Source organism: Bufo gargarizans, chromosome 1 (genome assembly GCF_014858855.1).
Source record: "Bufo gargarizans isolate SCDJY-AF-19 chromosome 1, ASM1485885v1, whole genome shotgun sequence".
Classification (NCBI taxonomy): Eukaryota; Metazoa; Chordata; class Amphibia; order Anura; family Bufonidae; genus Bufo; species Bufo gargarizans.
In genome coordinates, this window is record NC_058080.1 from 379940470 (window position 1) to 379960784 (window position 20315).

At 45.0% G+C, this 20315-nt stretch overlaps 1 protein-coding gene across 1 annotated transcript in view; it reads right to left on the reverse strand.

Moving 5' to 3' along the window:
- Nucleotides 1-20315, reverse strand: part of KCNN1 (potassium calcium-activated channel subfamily N member 1) — a 238378-nt gene that overhangs the window by 145960 nt on the left and 72103 nt on the right. The window contains exon 4 of the mRNA XM_044285284.1: nt 3291-3709. Within this exon, the coding sequence (XP_044141219.1) occupies nt 3291-3709 (419 nt within the window). The remainder of the gene's footprint in view (nt 1-3290; nt 3710-20315) is intronic.

Sequence of the window (20315 nt, forward strand, 5' to 3'; positions counted from 1 at the left end):
CAATGAAGTGACATACAGCATCCATTTTCAAGTAAGGTATTATATAGCGTAGAGGTTGCTCTGCTCGGTTATTAGAATACATGTAAGGTCTTTGAAAGGAATCAGAAGGGTACATGTTGTCAACAGAACCTGGTAGAGGCTTTAAAAGTAAGGGAAAACAATGGTTTTCACGTGTAAGTTGAGAAGCACATTCAATTTTCTTCTGGTAGGTCTTTAAGAAACCTGTATTCCGAGGAAAGTCATTATTTGGTTATACATTGTGTGCAGTGTTCTTACCTTTAGGGTCCATTCACACGTCCGTAGGATGGGTCCGGATCCGTTACACAACGTTGCGGAACGAATCCGGACCCGTTCATTCTCTATGGGGCCGGAAGAGATGCGGACAGCACACAGTGTGCTGTCCGCATCCGCATTTCCGGAGCGCGGCCCCGGACTCCCCCAAAAAATTGAAAAAATATGTCCTATTCTTGTCCGCAATTGCGGACAAGAATAGGCAGTTCTATGGGGGTGCCAGCCGGGTGTATTGCGGATCCACAATACACTACGGACGTGTGAATAGAGCCTTACATTGCAATTATTCGATAACACATGTACTTTCTAATAAAGAATATTTGGGATGTAAGCTGATTCAACAGTTTATGCAGTAATTACAGTTGAACATAAGAACAATGTCATCTGTTGGTGAAATTGTCTTGATTAGAGCCATAGGTTTCTCACAGTGGCTCAACATAACTTAAAAGGGTTGTCCAGGGTTAATGGATAGGTCTTCACTAGTAGATTGGTGAGGGTCCAATCAGCTGGTTTATATAGCTCCGTCCTCAATGGGAGCAGCGCTGTAGCAGTGAGCTTCGGATGGTGCAGTGTAGGGTTGTTGTTGATACTTTTGTCCTGGTATAGATATGATACCGGGATTTCCATTTTTTTCGATACTGGGCTGTGCTGCTGCGCAGTCTAGTATCACAGAACATTAGCGCGCTGCTGTCAGCGCACTCATGTTCCCCCTCAGCAGCACAGGGGAGAAGGAGTCACTCTCCCTCCACCCTGTGCCGTGCTGCCAATAAAGAGAGAGGGGCGGGCACACTGCGCCACCAATGATAGGAGGACCTTTCATGGTTCCGGACGTTAACTTAGCAGGCTCCGTTTGCCCGATGTGGCCCAGTTACCGCCTCCTGCTCCGTATGCTAATTACTACTATCGGAGCAATGGGGAGGAGACATCAGCTTCTCTCCTGGGCGTTCCTTCTCCCTGCTGTAGCGCTGTCCAATTGCAGCGCAGAAAGTCACAGCCAGGGAGAAGGAACGCCCAGGAGAGAAGCTGATGTCTCCTCCCCATTGCTCCGATAGTAGTAATTAGCATACAGAGCATACAGGAGATGGTAACTGGGCCACAGCGGGCGTCACGGAGCGGCGCCCAGGAATAATAGTAAGTGCAGGGAGATCCCTGGGCGCCGCTCTATTTAGCCTGCAACTTAACAACGTTCGAACCCATGAAAGGTCGTCTTTAACTTTTAATACAGGAGGCAGGTACCGGCAGCAGAATCACATAGCCGGCACCCTGCCTCTGACAGGGAACTGCGATCATCGGCAGTTAACCCCTCAGGTGCGGAACCTGAGGGGTTAACTGCCGCTGATTTGCTGCCGACACCCGCCTCCTGTATTAAAGGTTAATTATCATTGGTGGTGCAGTGCGCCCACCCCCCTCAACCCCCCCAGTATTAAAATCATTGGTGGCAGTGGCCACAGGGTCCCCTCCCCTTCGCATTGGTGGCAGTGGCCACAGGGTCCCCTCCTTCTCAATGGTGGCAGTGGCCACAGGTTTACCTCCCTTCCTTCTTACTGGTGGCAGTGGCAACTTCTGATCAGAGCCCCAGCAGTGTAATCCTGGGGCTCTGATTGGTTACCATGGTAGCCAGGACGCTACTGAAGACCTGGCTCCCAGGTTCTAGCCCCTAAGGGGGAAAATAGTTATTAAATAAAAAGTAAAAAAAAAACCCACCAAAGTATAAATCACCTCCTTTCCCAATTTTACATATACAATATATAAACAATAAATAAATAAACATATCACATATCTGAAAAATCCAAACTATTAAAATATTTGAAAAAAAAATCTATGCGGTGAATGCCAGAACAGAAATTTATTTTTATTTTTTTAAACTGTGTGATTCGACATTTTTTTTTAATTGCGGAATGCACATGGCTTTTTTGGTGTTTTATCTTTTTCGTGTGGTATCAAATGGTATCGAGTATCGCAATACTTGGTATCGAAATTGAATAAAAAATGTGGTATCGCAACAACTCTAGTGCTGTGTAACTCAGGTGATGACTTCCACTGACATAGTTATGCAAGCTGATTTGCGGGGGTGCAGGGTGTCGAACCCCATGATCAGCTAGGTATGGCCGTTTCCGGAAGATAGGGCATTACTTAAAAATCCCTGGACAACCCCTTTAAGCTTGGTACAGAATGTATGTGCAAAATAGATGTAGAGAAATTTGGCCCATGGAAAGTACCTAATCACTCTTGCCTAACATCTGGCTGAATATGTTCTACATATCTGCAGTAAGTTTTTTTTTTTTGCAATTCTAGTGTAGCCTAGATGTTTAAAATGCCATATTTAAAATGAACTATTACTGAATTTTGAAGGAAGAGAAATTTGCCTTTGCTTATGTATAGTATGTACCGTACTTTGGCGATTATTAGATTTAATTGCATCTAGCATTAAAACCCTAAACCTGAGCTCACATTGCTGGTAGTGTACCTTAAAAGACAGATTCATTCTCAGGGTTCATTAGTGGAACTTATCATGCAAATAGTTCAACTCATGTTAGAACCTTTATTGGGCTCAATAAGTAGGACCAATGGGCCTCTCTAATTATGGTTACTGGCTGTCCACACAATGCCATAGGATTATGCCAGTAGAAATATACAGGAAAATGTATGAGAAGAACACTATGTGCTATCTCAAAAGGGTGTGTTTAACGAGTATGTCAACTTCATGAGTTGCCGCTATCATAAGCTTAAAATGTTCATCTTTTTAGCCAGTTGTAGCCATACACAAATTAAAAGCAAACATAAGCAATATGATGGACAGTTGACATAGGATCATACACACATTTATCAGAAGATGGGTTTACTTTATTAAAGTGGTGTTCTACTTGACCCAAAGTTTATAATTAAAGAGAGAGGTCAGTTTAAAGGGTAAAAGCATGCCAAACCCATGCTGGACACATAATGGATATTTCTGTTAGATAAACATTTTGGTTGAATGCTATATCCAGATAGGTACTTACCTTTCACATACTCGAACTGTCCATGCTGCAATGATCCAGGATGAGATACTGAAAACCAGGAGAACCGTGCCTGGACAGATGGTCATAAGAGTCTTCATTACAAAGCGAGTATTGAAATTGATCTTATTGAGGGCACCTATGCTCCTTGATGAGGCATCAGTGAAAAGCTTGCTATGAAGGAGCATAACTCTTCCAATTAAGTATAGCCTTAAGAACATGGGGATAGATAAGATGATGTCTATGTCAGCATTGGCTACAGAAGGTGTATAGTAGAAGGCCAGGCGAGCTGTCCATGTAAAGGAGTATTGTCCAGGAATGGGATGGATGGCACACACAGTCAACTCTAGGGTGATGAAAAATATCCGTTCATAGGTCATGGCTATTCTCCAATCATCTGCTCCGTTGTCCACCATAAAAAGCTGAAATAAAGAACAGTGTAGGTCCGAGAAAATTAGGATAAATTAAAAATACATTTAGACGAATATAGGGCTCATTCACTGAACCGTATCCGTTTTTGTGGACTGCAAAACATAGAAACGGGACGTGTGTGTTCTGATAGAAATGCATCTTCTTGTCCGCAAATACAGACAAGAATAGGACATGTTCTATATTTTTTGCAGGCCACAGAATGGAAGTTCTGAAGCACACAGTGTCTTTTGCGGGCCCATTGAAATGAATGGCTCCGCATCCAATCCGCAACATTTTTGAACGGTTGCGGACAGAAAAATACGGTTGTGTGAATGGGCCCTTAAGCTAAGTTCATACTTCAGTTATTTGGTCACTTATTTTGCTCAGCTATTTTGAGCCAAAACCAGGTGTGGGTCAAAAACACAGAACAGGTGCAAATCTTTCCCTTAGGGTCCATTCACACGTCCGCAAAATGGGTCCGCATCCATTCAGCAATTTTGCGGAACAGATGCGGATCCATTCATTTTCAATGGGGCTGGAATGTGCTGTCTGCATCCGCATTTGCACTTCCGTTCCGTAAATTGCGGACAAGAAAAGGCATTTTCTATGAGAGTGCCGGGGATTTGACGTCCGCAAAATGCGGAACGCACATTGTCGGTGTCCGTGTCTTGCGGATTCGCAAAAAGCATACGAACGTGTGAATGGACTCTTATACCTTATCTCTGAGTAGGCTTCACTACTGGTTTTGGTTCACAATAACTGATAGAAATAACTAAATAATAAACCAAATAAATAATAAGCGTGAACTTGGCCTTAAAGGGCTTCTATCACCCCCCAAACGGCAATTTTCAGCTTTAGACTTAATATATTTGCTAATGTGCGCAGATTCCATATATACCCCTCTTACTTCTGGCTGTGCTGTAATTTCAGTAAAAATCGTACTTTTGTGACATGCAAATGATTTCACTACCAGCAAGTTGGGCGGACTTGCTGTTAGCCTGCGCCAATGAAGTCAGTCCTACACCAGGAAGAGAAGACACCGGCATCGCTGGTAAGAAGGCGGAGAGTCCGGTGACTTCGCTGGATGCTTGATTTAGGTAAGTATTTGCCTAATATGCATGCAGCCACTACAACCACCAACGAAATGGGGTGCCATTATTTTAAAAAAAAGGATATTTAGAGACACTATACCACCAACGCTTATAAATAATATACCCATAAGCCATAATTAATATATATATATATATATATATATGTGTGTAAAGAGCACATACACACATATATATATATATATATATATATATATATATATATAGAGAGAGAGAGAGAGAGAGAGAGAGAGAGAGAGAGCACATATAAATATACAGACGTGGACAAAATTGTTGGTACCCTTTGGTCAATGAAAGAAAAAGTCACAATGGTCACAGAAATAACTTTAATCTGACAAAAGTAATAATAAATTAAAATTCTATAAATGTTAACCAATGAAAGTCAGACATTGTTTTTCAACCATGCTTCAACAGAATTATGTAAAAAAATAAACTCATGAAACAGGCATGGACAAAAATGATGGTACCCCTAACTTAATATTTTGTTGCGCAACCTTTTGAGGCAATCACTGCAATCAAACGCTTCCTGTAACTGTCAATGAGACATCTGCACCTCTCAGCAGGTATTTTGGCCCACTCCTCATGAGCAAACTGCTCCAGTTGTGTCCGGTTTGAAGGGTGCCTTTTCCAGACTGCATGTTTCAGCTCCTTCCAAAGATGCTCAATAGGATTGAGGTCAGGGCTCATAGAAGGCCACTTTAGAATAGTCCAATTTTTTCCTCTTAGCCATTCTTGGGTGTTTTTAGCGGTGTGTTTTGGGTCATTGTCCTGTTGCAAGACCCATGACCTGCGACTGAGACCAAGCTTTCTGACACTGGCTAGTACATTTCTCTCTAGAATTCCTTGATAGTCTTGAGATTTCATTGTACCCTGCACAGATTCAAGACACCCTGTGCCAGACGCAGCAAAGCAGCCCCAGAACATAACAGAGCCTCCTCCATGTTTCACAGTAGGGACAGTGTTCTTTTCTTGATATGCTTCATTTTTTCGTCTGTGAACATACAGCTGATGTGCCTTGGCAAAAACTTCGATTTTTGTCTCATCTGTCCACAGGACATTCTCCCAGAAGCTTTGTGGCTTGTCAACATGTAGTTTGGCATATTCCAGTCTTGCTTTTTTATGATTCGTTTTCAACAATGGTGTCCTCCTTGGTCGTCTCCCATGTAGTCCACTTTGGCTCAAACAACGACGGATGGTGCGATCTGACACTGATGTTCCTTGAGCATGAAGTTCACCTTGAATCTCTTTAGAAGTCTTTCTAGGCTCTTTTGTTACCATTCGGATTATCCGTCTCTTAGATTTGTCATCAATTTTCCTCCTGCGGCCACGTCCAGGGAGGTTGGCTACAGTCCCATGGATCTTAAACTTATGAATAATATGTGCAACTGTACTCACAGGAACATCTAGTTGCTTGGAGATGGTCTTATAGCCTTTACCTTTAACATGCTTGTCTATAATTTTCTTTCTGATCTCTTGAGACAGCTCTTTCCTTTGCTTCCTCTGGTCCATGTCGAGTGTGGTACACACCATATCACCAAACAACACAGTGATTACCTGGAGCCATATATATAGGCCCAATGGCTGATTACAAGGTTGTAGACACCTGTGATGCTAATTAGTGGACACACCTTGAATTAACATGTCCCTTTGGTCACATTATGTTCTGTGTTTTCTAGGGGTACCATCATTTTTGTCCATGCCTGTTTCATGAGTTTATTTTTTTACATAATTCTGTTGAAGCATGGTTGAAAAACAATGTCTGACTTTCATTGGTTAACATTTATAGAATTTTAATTTATTATTACTTTTGTCAGATTAAAGTTATTTCTGTGACCATTGTGACTTTTTCTTTCATTGACCAAAGGGTACCAACAATTTTGTCCACGTCTGTATGTATATATATATATATATATATATATACAGACGTGGACAAAATTGTTGGTACCCTTTGGTCAATGAAAGAAAAAGTCACAATGGTCACAGAAATAACTTTAATCTGACAAAAGTAATAATAAATTAAAATTCTATAAATGTTAACCAATGAAAGTCAGACATTGTTTTTCAACCATGCTTCAACAGAATTATGTAAAAAAATAAACTCATGAAACAGGCATGGACAAAAATGATGGTACCCCTAGAAAACACAGAACATAATGTGACCAAAGGGACATGTTAATTCAAGGTGTGTCCACTAATTAGCATCACAGGTGTCTACAACCTTGTAATCAGCCATTGGGCCTATATATATGGCTCCAGGTAATCACTGTGTTGTTTGGTGATATGGTGTGTACCACACTCGACATGGACCAGAGGAAGCAAAGGAAAGAGCTGTCTCAAGAGATCAGAAAGAAAATTATAGACAAGCATGTTAAAGGTAAAGGCTATAAGACCATCTCCAAGCAACTAGATGTTCCTGTGAGTACAGTTGCACATATTATTCATAAGTTTAAGATCCATGGGACTGTAGCCAACCTCCCTGGACGTGGCCGCAGGAGGAAAATTGATGACAAATCTAAGAGACGGATAATCCGAATGGTAACAAAAGAGCCTAGAAAGACTTCTAAAGAGATTCAAGGTGAACTTCATGCTCAAGGAACATCAGTGTCAGATCGCACCATCCGTCGTTGTTTGAGCCAAAGTGGACTACATGGGAGACGACCAAGGAGGACACCATTGTTGAAAACGAATCATAAAAAAGCAAGACTGGAATATGCCAAACTACATGTTGACAAGCCACAAAGCTTCTGGGAGAATGTCCTGTGGACAGATGAGACAAAAATCGAAGTTTTTGCCAAGGCACATCAGCTGTATGTTCACAGACGAAAAAATGAAGCATATCAAGAAAAGAACACTGTCCCTACTGTGAAACATGGAGGAGGCTCTGTTATGTTCTGGGGCTGCTTTGCTGCGTCTGGCACAGGGTGTCTTGAATCTGTGCAGGGTACAATGAAATCTCAAGACTATCAAGGAATTCTAGAGAGAAATGTACTAGCCAGTGTCAGAAAGCTTGGTCTCAGTCGCAGGTCATGGGTCTTGCAACAGGACAATGACCCAAAACACACCGCTAAAAACACCCAAGAATGGCTAAGAGGAAAAAATTGGACTATTCTAAAGTGGCCTTCTATGAGCCCTGACCTCAATCCTATTGAGCATCTTTGGAAGGAGCTGAAACATGCAGTCTGGAAAAGGCACCCTTCAAACCGGACACAACTGGAGCAGTTTGCTCATGAGGAGTGGGCCAAAATACCTGCTGAGAGGTGCAGATGTCTCATTGACAGTTACAGGAAGCGTTTGATTGCAGTGATTGCCTCAAAAGGTTGCGCAACAAAATATTAAGTTAGGGGTACCATCATTTTTGTCCATGCCTGTTTCATGAGTTTATTTTTTTACATAATTCTGTTGAAGCATGGTTGAAAAACAATGTCTGACTTTCATTGGTTAACATTTATAGAATTTTAATTTATTATTACTTTTGTCAGATTAAAGTTATTTCTGTGACCATTGTGACTTTTTCTTTCATTGACCAAAGGGTACCAACAATTTTGTCCACGTCTGTATATATATATACAGTATATTACATATAAATATATATATATCATACACAGCCATAAATAAATGTGTGTGTATATATATACAGTACAGACCAAAAGTTTGGACACACCTTCTCGTTCAAAGAGTTTTCTTTATTTTTATGACTATGAAAATTGTAGATTCCCACTAATGCAGGGGTGTCCAAACTTTTTTCGAGGAGGGCCAGATTTGATAAATTGAACATGTGCGAGGGCCGACCATTTTGCCCAACATTCTTTGAACCATGAAAATTACATGCAAATTAACTATTTTATGCAAATTTTATTGCAAACGGCATACCTTTCATTTTGTGACTTGGATGACAAATCTAAACAGGTGTTAAATCACTCTGCCTTCAATATAAAAAACAGGAGGCAGAAATATGTCGGAAACAGTACTTTACAAGGTTGTCTGTTAACTTTTAAATTCCAAAAATGTGAACTGGAACATAACACCAAGTATACTCATATGTTCAAATATATTTATAACTGATTGACCAACTGACATTGAAGGGAACCTGTTATCAACTTTATTCCGCCCATACTATACTAAAGGCAGAATAAAGTAGAGACAGGGGAGTTGATTTCAGCGGCCTGTCATTTATAAGTTAAAAGTAAGTGGTTGCCGAGAACCAACATCACAATCATTGCAGACTGGGCCTGGAAAAGAGTCCCGGCCACCTGAGAAGAGTCCTGGTTAGTCATAGATTCCTGCTCATGACTGACCGTCTTCTACCAAGTTCCCTTTCTGTCTAGGAGAGAACTGGTAATCATCAGCAGATGGACGGGGAGAGCAAGAGATTAGGAATAACCAGGACTCTTCTCAGGTAGATTTGACTCTTTTCAAGGCCTGGGCTGTAATGATTATGATGCTGGTTCTCAGCAACCACTTACTTTTCGCTCATGAGGGGCACACCGCTGAAATAAGCATTTCTGTCACTAATTTATGCTGCCCTCAGTGAGATTAGCATAAAGTTGATGACAGGTTCCCTTTAACTGAGATTTTACAATGTATTCATTTCAACTGAAAAAAATCTTGCTGCACTAATGTGAAGGGTGAAACTGAGATCTGGACTGCAGCAGATAGGCTAGATCTGGTTCAAAGGCGTCCCGGCAGCCATGGTAACCATTCAGAAAAAGCTAAACGTCGGATCCGGCAATGCACCAAAACGACGTTTAGCTTAAGGCCGGATCCGGATCAATGCCTTTCAATGGGCATTAATTCCGGATCCGGCCTTGCAGCAAGTGTTCAGGATTTTTGGCCGGAGCAAAAAGCGCAGCATGCTGCGGTATTTTCTCCGGCCAAAAAACGTTCAGGTCCGGAACTGAAGACATCCTGATGCATCCTGAACGGATTTCTCTACATTCAGAATGCATTAGGATAAAACTGATCAGGATTCTTCCGGCATAGAGCCCCGATGACGGAACTCTATGCCGGTTCTGTGTAGAAAACTATGCAACAAGGTTGAGGTTGAACTGTATTGGGGATTTGCTGCCATCCTCCTGGCCATTCAGTCAGAGTGAGATAGTGTATGTGCAGTTAGTTAGGAAAATTAATCTGTAAGAAGACAGAGGAATTAGGTTTCTGGCCTGGCCTAGCCATTTATGTAACTGACCTAATCAGAGAGGCCAACCTGAGAAGGGTGCAATCTATAGACTGTGAGGAGAACTCTTTAGATATGGGCCTCATAGTCTAGACATTTATAAGATAGTTCCCATAATTTACAATGTAAAACAAAGATAATCCTACCTATTCTGTAAGACATATATATTCTGGCCTTACTACAGAGAAGAAAAGTCGAGATCTCGCGATGTCCGAGATCTCGTGACGTCAGAGATCTCGTGACATCTGAGATTTGGGCTTTCCTTCTCCCTGAGCCCAAATCCCGCGAGATCTCGGACGTTGTGAGATCTTGGCTTTCCTTCTCTGTGAAGGCAAAGACCAAATCTTGCGTGATCTCGGACGTCGCCGCGAGATTTGGCCTTTGCTGATGCAGCCTCTTCCTGTAAGCTGTGGGCTCCCGGTGAGCTGGCGGTGACTGGTGAGAGGGGCCGGGGGCCGGAATACTAACGATTCAATCAAACCTCTGGGGGGCCGTTTTACTCCTGGCCGCGGGCCGCAATTGGCCCGCGGGCCGGACTTTGGACATGCCCGCACTAATGGCACCAAAACTATGAATTAACACATGTGGAATTATATACATAACAAAAAAGTGTGAAACAACTGAAAATATGTCATATTCTAGGTTCTTCAAAGTAGCCACCTTTTGCTTTGATTACTGCTTTGCACACTCTTAGCATTCTCTTGATGAGCTTCAAGAGGTAGTCACCTGAAATGGTCTTCCAACAGTCTTGAAGGAGTTCCCAGAGATGCTTAGCACTTGTTGGCCCTTTTGCCTTCACTCTGCGGTCCAGCTCACCCCAAACCATCTCGATTGGGTTCAGGTCCGGTGACTGTGAAGGCCAGGTCATCTGGCGCAGCACCCCATCACTCTCCTTCATGGTCAAATAGCCCTTACACAGCCTGGAGGTGTGTTTGGGGTAATTGTCCAACTAAACGCAAACCGGATGGAATAGCATGCCGCTGCAAGATGATGTGGTAGCCATGCTGGTTCAGTATGCCTTCAATTTTGAATAAATCCCCAACGGTGTCACCAGCAAAGCACCCCCACACCATCACACCTCCTCCTCCATGCTTCACGGTGAGAACCAGGCATGTAGAGTCCATCCGTTCACCCTTTCTGCGTCGCACAAAGACACGGTGGTTGGAACCAAAGATCTCAAATTTGGACTCATCAGACCAAAGCACAGATTTCCACTGGTCTAATGTCCATTCCTTGTGTTCTTCAGCCCAAACAAATCTCTTCTGCTTGTTGCCTGTCCTTAGCAGTGGTTTCCTAGCAGATATTCTACCATGAAGGCCTGATTCACACAGTCTCCTTAACAGTTGTTCTAGAGATGTGTCTGCTGCTAGAACTCTGTGTGGCATTGACCTGGTCTCTAATCTGAGCTGCTGTTAACCTGCGATTTCTGAGGCTGGTGACTCGGATGAACTTATCCTCCGCAGCAGAGGTGACTCTTGGTCTTCCTTTCCTGGGGCAGTCCGCATGTGAGCCAGTTTCTTTGTAGCGCTTGATGGTTTTTGTGACTGCACTTGGGGACACTTTCAAAGTTTTCCCAATTTTTCGGACTGACTGACCTTCATTTCTTAAAGTAATGATGGCCACTCATTTTTCTTTACTTATCTGCTTTTTTCTTGCCATAATACAAATTCTAACAGTCTATTCAGTAGAACTATCAGCTGTGTATCCACCTGACTTCTCCACAACGCAACTGATGGTCCCAACCCTATTTATAAGGCAAGAAATCGCACTTATTAAACCTGACAGGGCACACCTTTGGCTACTTTGAAGAACCTAAAATATTACATATTTTCTGTTTCACACTTTTTTGTTATTCATAGTTTTGATGCCTTCAATGTGAATCTACAATTTTCATATTCGTGAAAACAAAGAAAACTCTTTGAATGAGAAGGTGTGTCCAAACTTTTGGTCTGTACTGTATATGTATATACATATATATATATATATATATATATATATATATATATACACTTATTTATGGCTGTGTTTGATATATATATATATATATATATATATTTATATGTTATATATACATACATATATCTATATTTATTTATTTATATGTGCTCTCTCTCTCTCTCTATATATATATTTATTAATTATGGGTATATTATTTATAAGCGTTGGTGGTATATTATCTCTAAATATCCTATTTTTTTTATAATGGCACCCCATTTCGTTGGTGGTTGTAGTGGCTGCATGCTTATTAGGCAAATACCTAAATCAAGCATCCAGCGACGTCACCGGACTCTCCGCCTCCTTACCAGCGATGTCGGCGTCTTCTCTTCTGGGTGTAGGGCTGACGTCATCGGGGCAGGCGCACTGAGGAAGGAGCAGCCAAGCGAGCATCCTTCTTTCAGAGCGCCTGTGCCGAATGAGGACCGGAACGGCGCAGGCGTGGGATTTGAGCTGCAGGAAGGGCCAGCTGGAGGATGAGAGCGCTCGCTGGCCCTGTAAATCAAGTGGAGGAGGGGGCGTTTTTTCAGACCGAGGATGCGGCGGCTACCAGCAAGTCCGCCCAACTTGCTGGTAGTGAAATAATTTGCATATCACAAAAGTACTATTTTTACTGAAATTACAGCACAGCCAGAGGTAAGAGGGGTATATATGAAATCTGCGTACATTAGCAAATATATTAAGTCCAAAACTGAAAATTGCTGTTTGGGGGTGACAGAAGCAGAGTAAAGAAAAGGCAACAATATTAAAACCAGAGCAAGGCAAGTATATTGAAACTAATGCAAACCAGAACTGTAAAGGGAATCTGTCATCTGTCGTGATCTTGGACTATGATCTTTGGTGACACGTGAGTAGTACTGCAGATAAGAAATCCAGATCTCTATTTCTATTTTCCTACTGTACCCCCACCTCCCATCAGTGCTCATAACTACTCTAAAATGCATTGTCAGGACTGCTGTGCATACACTCATGAGTCCTCCCTATTGTGTTAGCACAGCAAGCCAGACCGTATATTCCGGCGCAGCTTTAAGTGCTGACATTGGGAGAATGACGGCAGAGGGAAAATAAAAAATAGTGTCTTCTGGACTCCTCACTACCGTATCTTACAAAACTGAGTACACCCCTCATATTTTTGTAAATATTGCATTCTATCTTTTCATGGGACAACACTGAAGATCTGACTCTTTGATACAATGTAAAGTAGTCAGTGTACAGCTTGTATAACAGTGTAAATTTGGTGTGCCCCCAAAAACACACAGCCATTAATGTGTAAACCACTGCCAACAAAAGTGAGTACACCTGTCACGGCCATGGTTATGGTCGTGACTCCTGAACCGCATGCGGTTGTCAGCGGTTTTGGTTTGGTTGTCAATCACAGGTGAGGGCTGTGTTATTTGCCTCACCTGTGGTTGCCGCTGGCAACAGTATGTATGTGGCAGCATAGCAGTCTGAGCTGTATCGTGGCAGCTTGCTATGTTGTGCATGCGGTTCCGTTTGGTATGTGTGTATGTGTGCACTTGGTTTTATGTATTGTGTGCACTTCCCCTTTAAGTGGTGTTTTCCCTTCCCTGGTGGTGGAAGGGTTAACTCCCTTTCTGTGTGTGTGAGACACTGGGTGTCTCTATGTGGGTGTGACTACTTGGGCCTATAAAGCCTCAGTGTATAGTGCAGGTCAGAGGGGTGCTTCAGCCATGCTTTGCTGGAGACACTCTCCTGGTATTTCCATCTGCCAGTGGAGCCCACCCTTGTGGTCATAAACTAACTGTGACTCTTGGGTTTATGTTGATGTCCACTTGATGTTTTCTTTTGTTATGTTATGCACCTATGGATCTGGGTTCCTGTGTGTTTGTGTGTGTACTGTGTCCATTTGTGTTTGGGTGTGGACACTTGCTGTCTTGCACAGGATCCAGTCTGAGTGTCTGTGGCAGGTAGGTGTGGAAGTGCTTTTCAGCCTCCTGCCAAATCCATAGACTGTTTATGTTCCTTTCCCTGCAGCTTGGCCAGTGAGACTCCTGTTCATTCGTGTCCAGAAAGAACAGGTCGTTTTACCCTGCTCCTTGTTCCAGGGCAATCCTGAGGGCTAGTAGGGACCCCTAGGCATCCGGTGTATGAGTCCTCCCACCTTCAGGGTTGACTCATATGGATAGGAGTCAGGGTCAGTTTAGGGACGCGATAGGAGGTGACCTGCTCCCTAATACTGTCCTCCTGGTCAAGCAGCGCGTAACATCTTCTGGCATCGCACGGCTGAGGATTTTCCCCATCCTCAGCCGTGACAGTATGACCACAAAGGCTCCTCACGTGGCCTTCCCTCGAAAGAGGGTGAAGCATGTACCGCCATCTGCGGATGGGGTGCATGAGCGTTCTCCAGAGGGAGAGCGTTGTGGGGGTTTCGCCGCTGACGGCGCGGTGACCTGGCTTTTCCCCGCCATCCCTTCACCGTGTTCGCTTTTGGCGTCCCCTGATTTTATATTTGCACGTGTTTCTTTTTTGGTGTGCACACCTTCGAAAGAGGGTGCAGCATGCAGTGCCATCTGCTTGTGGCCTGCATGCGCGTTCTCCGGAGGGAGAGCGTTAAGGGGGATCACCGTTAACGGCACGGTTGGTGGCTTATTCCCCGCCACCTTACCTTCCGTGTCCGTGATCCCTCGTCCTTCTCCATGTTCCCATCTCTGGTCGTTTGCTGGCAGCATTCCGTTAGTGGTCCGGCTGCGTGCTGGTTAGGACTGTCTGCTGGCAGCGACTGGAGTGGGGACGTGAGTGGAGAGTCCCCTCGTCCACGTCTCAGTGGTTCTCTTCCCTGTGTCGGTGTGGCTGGCTGCAGGCCTCGTTGGACTAGCTTTAGTGTGTGCTGGGAGAGGATGCAGCTGGCAGCGACTTTGTGGGAACCATTTCCTGAGAGTGGATGTTCCCTTTTCCTTTCCCCTTGTGTGAGTCCCTCACTAGTTTTCTTTTTTGGGTGGGGGGGCTTTGAGGGGTGGGAGTGTCACGGCCATGGTTATGGTCGTGACTCCTGAACCGCATGCGGTTGTCAGCGGTTTTGGTTTGGTTGTCAATCACAGGTGAGGGCTGTGGTATTTGCCTCACCTGTGGTTGCCGCTGGCAACAGTATGTATGTGGCAGCATAGCGGTCTGAGCTGTATCGTGGCAGCTTGCTATGTTGTGCATGCGGTTCCATTTGGTATGTGTGCACTTGGTTTTATGTATTGTGTGCACTTCCCCTTTAAGTGGTGTTTTCCCTTCCCTGGTGGTGGAAGGGTTAACTCCCTTTCTGTGTGTGTGAGACACTGGGTGTCTCTATGTGGGTGTGACTACTTGGGCCTATAAAGCCTCAGTGTATAGTGCAGGTCAGAGGGGTGCTTCAGCCATGCTTTGATGGAGACACTCTCCTGGTATTTACATCTGCCAGTGGGGACCACCCTTGTGGTCATTAACTAACTGTGACTCTTGGGTTTATGTTGATGTCCACTTGATGTTTTCTTTTGTTATGTTATGCACCTATGGATCTGGGTTCCTGTGTGTTTGTGTGTGTGCTGTGTCCATTTGTGTTTGGGTGTGGACACTTGCTGTCTTGCACGGGATCCAGTCTGAGTGTCTGTGGCAGGTAGGTGTGGAAGTGCTTTTCAGCCTCCTGCCATATCCATAGGCTGTTTATGTTCCTTTCCCTGCAGCTTGGCCAGTGAGACTCCAGTTCATTCGTGTCCAGAAAGAACAGGTCGTCTTACCCTGCTCCTTGTTCCAGGGCAATCCTGAGGGCTAGTAGGGACCCCTAGACATCCGGTGTATGAGTCCTCCCACCTTCAGGGTTGACTCATATGGATAGGAGTCAGGGTCAGTTTAGGGACGCAATAGGAGGTGACCTGCTCCCTAATACTGTCCTCCTGGTCAAGCAGCGCGTAACATCTTCTGGCATCGCACGGCTGAGGATTTTCCCCATCCTCAGCTGTGACAACACCCCTAAGTGAAAATAGCCAAATTGTGCACAAAAAAAAAGTGTCATGTGACTCATTAGTCTTACAAGGTCTCAGATGTGAATGGGGAGCAGGTATGTTAAATTTGGTGTTATCGCTCTCACACTCTCTTATACTGGTCACTGGAAGTTTAACATGGCATCTCATGGCAAAGAACTCTCTGAGGATCTGATCTACAGATGGCCTAGGCTATAGAAAGATTGCTAACACCCTGAAACTGAGCTGGAGCAATGTGGCCAAGACCATACAGTGGTTTAACAAGACAGGTTCCACTCAGAACAGGCCTCGCCATGGTCGACCAAAGAAGCTGAATACAAGTACCCAGAGTTGTATCCAGAGGTTGTCTTTTTAAAATAAAAGTATGAGTGCTGCCAGCATTTCTGTAGGGGTTAAAGAGATGATGGTTCAGCCTGTCAGTGCTCAGACCATACGCCGCACACTGCATTAAATTGGTCTGCATTGCTGTTGTCACAGAAGGAAGCTGTCACGGCCAATTTATGTTTGACCGTGACGCTGTTGCGTGCAAACTGGTTGCCAGGATCAACGTGTAGTTTTCCGTTTGCACGTACACTTTCCTTTATTTGGTGCTTTCCCCGTTTTGGTTGTCACGGGGTTAATTTAGGTGTGTCTGCTAGGTGTGGTGGGTATGACCTCAGGCCTCTTTATATGATGGTGTGTTGGAGCCTGTGGTCAGTCTTATTTTGTTGTCTGCCTGTGTAGGAGCTCTGCTCCCTGGCGGTATGTCTTTGTGTCTGTGTGAGTCACCCTTATTTATTATATTGTTGTCTTGCCCTGGCTATGTGTCCCCTCCAGTGTGTCTCTGTTTTCCTCCCCCACCTGGTGTATGTTGTATTGGTGTGTATTGGTGTGGTTGGTGTATGGAGGTTTTCTGGTGTTGTCTTGGCTCTGAAAGGGATGTGCTTTCCCGGAGGGGTTTAAGCGAAGACAAGACTTTGGGTTTCCCAGCCTGGAGCCGAATTCCATCTTGGCTATGGCAGGTAAGTGTGGATAGCATAGTTATGTTGCTGTGTAACTTACCTGCCGTATTGTTTATCCCATGGTCTTGCTTCCTGTCTGCCACTAGGCCTCTGGAGACACCTTTTCATCCGTGGTGTAGGATGAATGGGTGGTCTCTGCCCTGTAATTAGGCCTAGGGCATTCCAGGGATAGTAGGGTCCTAGGTTCGTGAGCATGAGCCCCCTTACCATCTGAGGTGGCTCATGCGCTAGGAGTCCAGGGAGAGCTCAGGGTTACTTTAGGTGATGACCAGCTCCCTGTGCCCTGCTATCTGGCGTTGCAGCCACTGCCATTGCACAGTGGGGGGTTTTCCCCACTCCCCGCCGTGACAGAAGCCTCCTTTAAAAATGATGCACAAGAAAGCCTGCAAAAAGTTTGCTGAAGACAAGCAGACTAAGGACATGGATTACTGGAACCATGTCCTGTGGTCTGATGAGACCAAGATAAACTTATTTGGTTCAGATGGTGTCAAGTGTGTGTGATGGCAATCAGATGAGGAGTACAAAGACAAGTGTGTGATGGCAATCAGGTGAGGAATACAAAGACACATTTTGTATAGCTATTGAGTTAATTAATAAAATGTATCTGTATAGCGCCACCTGCTGTTTGTTCTTTTTCTTATTTCTTTGACCTGCTCACTGAGATAGCTGCACATGCTCAGTTTCATCCTTCAACTGCCTCCTGAGCTGTGATAGGGAGAGCATGGAAACGCCCCCAGAGCTGCAGCAGAAAAGACACGCCCCCTGAGCTGTCAGCTTGATATAAATCTAGCAGAGCAATCAATGGGGAGATCTCTGGATCCATGTGAGGTAGAGCAGTGGTCCCCAACCTTTTTTGCACCAAGGACCAGTTTCATGCAAGACAATTTTCCCAGGGACCGGGTGAAGGGGGGGGGGAGGGGGGCTTAGGGGGTGGGCGGGGCTGACTGATTCACGCGCATAACAAAGCACAAGGTGCATATTAAAATATATAACACTATATAACGACTATATAAACTGACTATGGTCTCTGCTGCACTGTACCGTATTTTTCGCCCTATAAGATGCACCTAGTTTTAGAGAACAATAAGAAAAAAAAAAATTAATTACACCTCAGGTCAGACTCCCAATGTTAATCAGACCTCAGATCAGACCCCCAATGGCTCAGATAAACCCCCCAAACCTTTAGCCATCTATCAGCCCCCAATGTCAGCCATAAACCTCCCCAATGTCAGCCATAAACCTCCCCAATGTCAGCCATAAACCTCCCTAATGTCAGCCATAAACCCCCCAAATGTCAGCCATAAACCCCCCATTACCCCCCCAATGTCAGCCATAAGCCCCCATTAGCCCCCCAATGTCAGCCATAAGCCCCCCATTAGCCCCTCATGTCAGCCATAAGCCCCCATTAGCCCCTCATGTCAGCCATAAGCCCCCCCATGTCAGCCATAAGCCCCCCCCAGGTCAGCCATCAGTCCCCAGTGCAAAAAAAAAAAAAAACACTTACCTCTCCTGCTCCTGGTCACCATCGCGATCCTCTTCATTTTGCTGTCGGCTGGCTGTGTATAGCGGCGCACAGTGTGAGGTCACAGAGAGACCTCACGCTGTACGCAGCCCTGCACAGCCAATAGCCGAGCCGTGGACCAGGAAGCGGTGAGTACAGATCCTTCACCGCTTCCTGGTCCTTCTGTACTAATGAAGCGCTTCCATAATGGAAGCGCTTCATTAGTACAGCGTTAAAGACTGCCCTGATCACCGCGGCCCGACAAACCATCTTCCAGGGCCCGGTCCTGGGCCGCGGCCCGGCGGGTGGGGTCCGCTGAGGTAGAGGGCTGGTTCTAGCATTGTTAGAAAGAGGTTGTCATGTACTATATGTTCTCTGGTTTTAGTTTTTACATTATTCATGGGATAACCCATTTAATTCAATATCTGATGTAATTGTGATTCTTGAGAACATACTGTCACGGCTGAGGATGGGGAAAACCCTCAGCCGTGCGATGGCGGAAGATGGTCGCTGCTCGACCAGGACGACAGGATTAGGGAGCAGGTCACCTCCTAAAGCGTCCCTAACCTGACCCTAACTCCTAGCTGCATGGGCCAACCTTTAAGGTAGGAGGACCCATGCTCAGGAACCTCGGATCCCTAACTCACCCTCCGACCGGTCCCTGAACTAGGAGTCAAGGTAAGACGGCCTGTTCCTTCTGGACATGGAGGAACAGGAGTCTCACTGGCCAAGCTGCAGGGAAAAGGGGAACACCAATAGTCTTATGGATATGGCAGGTGAACAGTACTAGTTCCACCTACCTGCCACAGCCTTGCTGACTGGATCCCTGTGCTTGCAAGCTGATGTCCACACAACCTGAGATGAACCCAGCAACCACACATCCACGCACAGGAACCCAGATCCATAAGCTGCAATAAAGAAGCATAAAGACAAACACATCTTCTAAACACCAAACGACATTATTTTTATCAGCGTAATAGGAGGTAAATGAAAACAGCGGCACTCACCCGTGTGCTTCAAACAACTTCAGTAGCTTTAATCATTCCAGGATTAACTCAGGCAGGGGGCGGATGTACACAGGCACGCATTGATCAGCGGCGGCCGTTTCGCGCTAACTGCGCTTCTTCTGGCTGTGCGTCCTCCTGCAGAGAGAGGCTAGGTGGATAATACGCACCCAGGCCCTGGGAGAACTCGGGCTCAACGATAGAAATGATCTCAGCCCATTCTTATAGTGCTTTGTAGTGTAATATTACACAAATATTTGCCGCTTGATTTGCATACTTATTTTAATTTATTGCATGGATCTTTGTGTTTTATTGTGTGCGGTTTATATATCACTTTGTCGGACGCACAGCCAGAAGAAGCGCAGTTAGCGCGAAACGGCCGCCGCTGATCAATGCGTGCCTGTGTACATCCGCCCCCTGCCTGAGTTAATCCTGGAATGAATAAAGCTACTGAAGTTGTTTGAAGCACACGGGTGAGTGCCGCTGTTTTCATTTACCTCCTATTACGCTCACACTGAACTTTACCTGCGCAGCTGAGCACCACCGATCGTGTGCCGTCCTCTCCAGCCGTCAGGAGCATATGATCCTTGTGTACGCAGCCGGGATAGTGGTGCCACCCCCTACCTTACTCGCTACGACATTATTTTTATGACCAGAAGGGAGGCCCCCACTGGCAGTTGGTAAATAACCAGAAGGATGTCTCCAGCAAGCATGGCTGAAGCACCCTCTCTGACTACTGCCTACAACTAAGGCTTTATAGGGCCAAGAAGCCACACCCAACAGTCAGACACACCCCGTGACTCACACACACAGAAAGGGAGTTAACCCTTCCAATACCAAAGAAAGGAAAACAGTGAACACAACTTAAA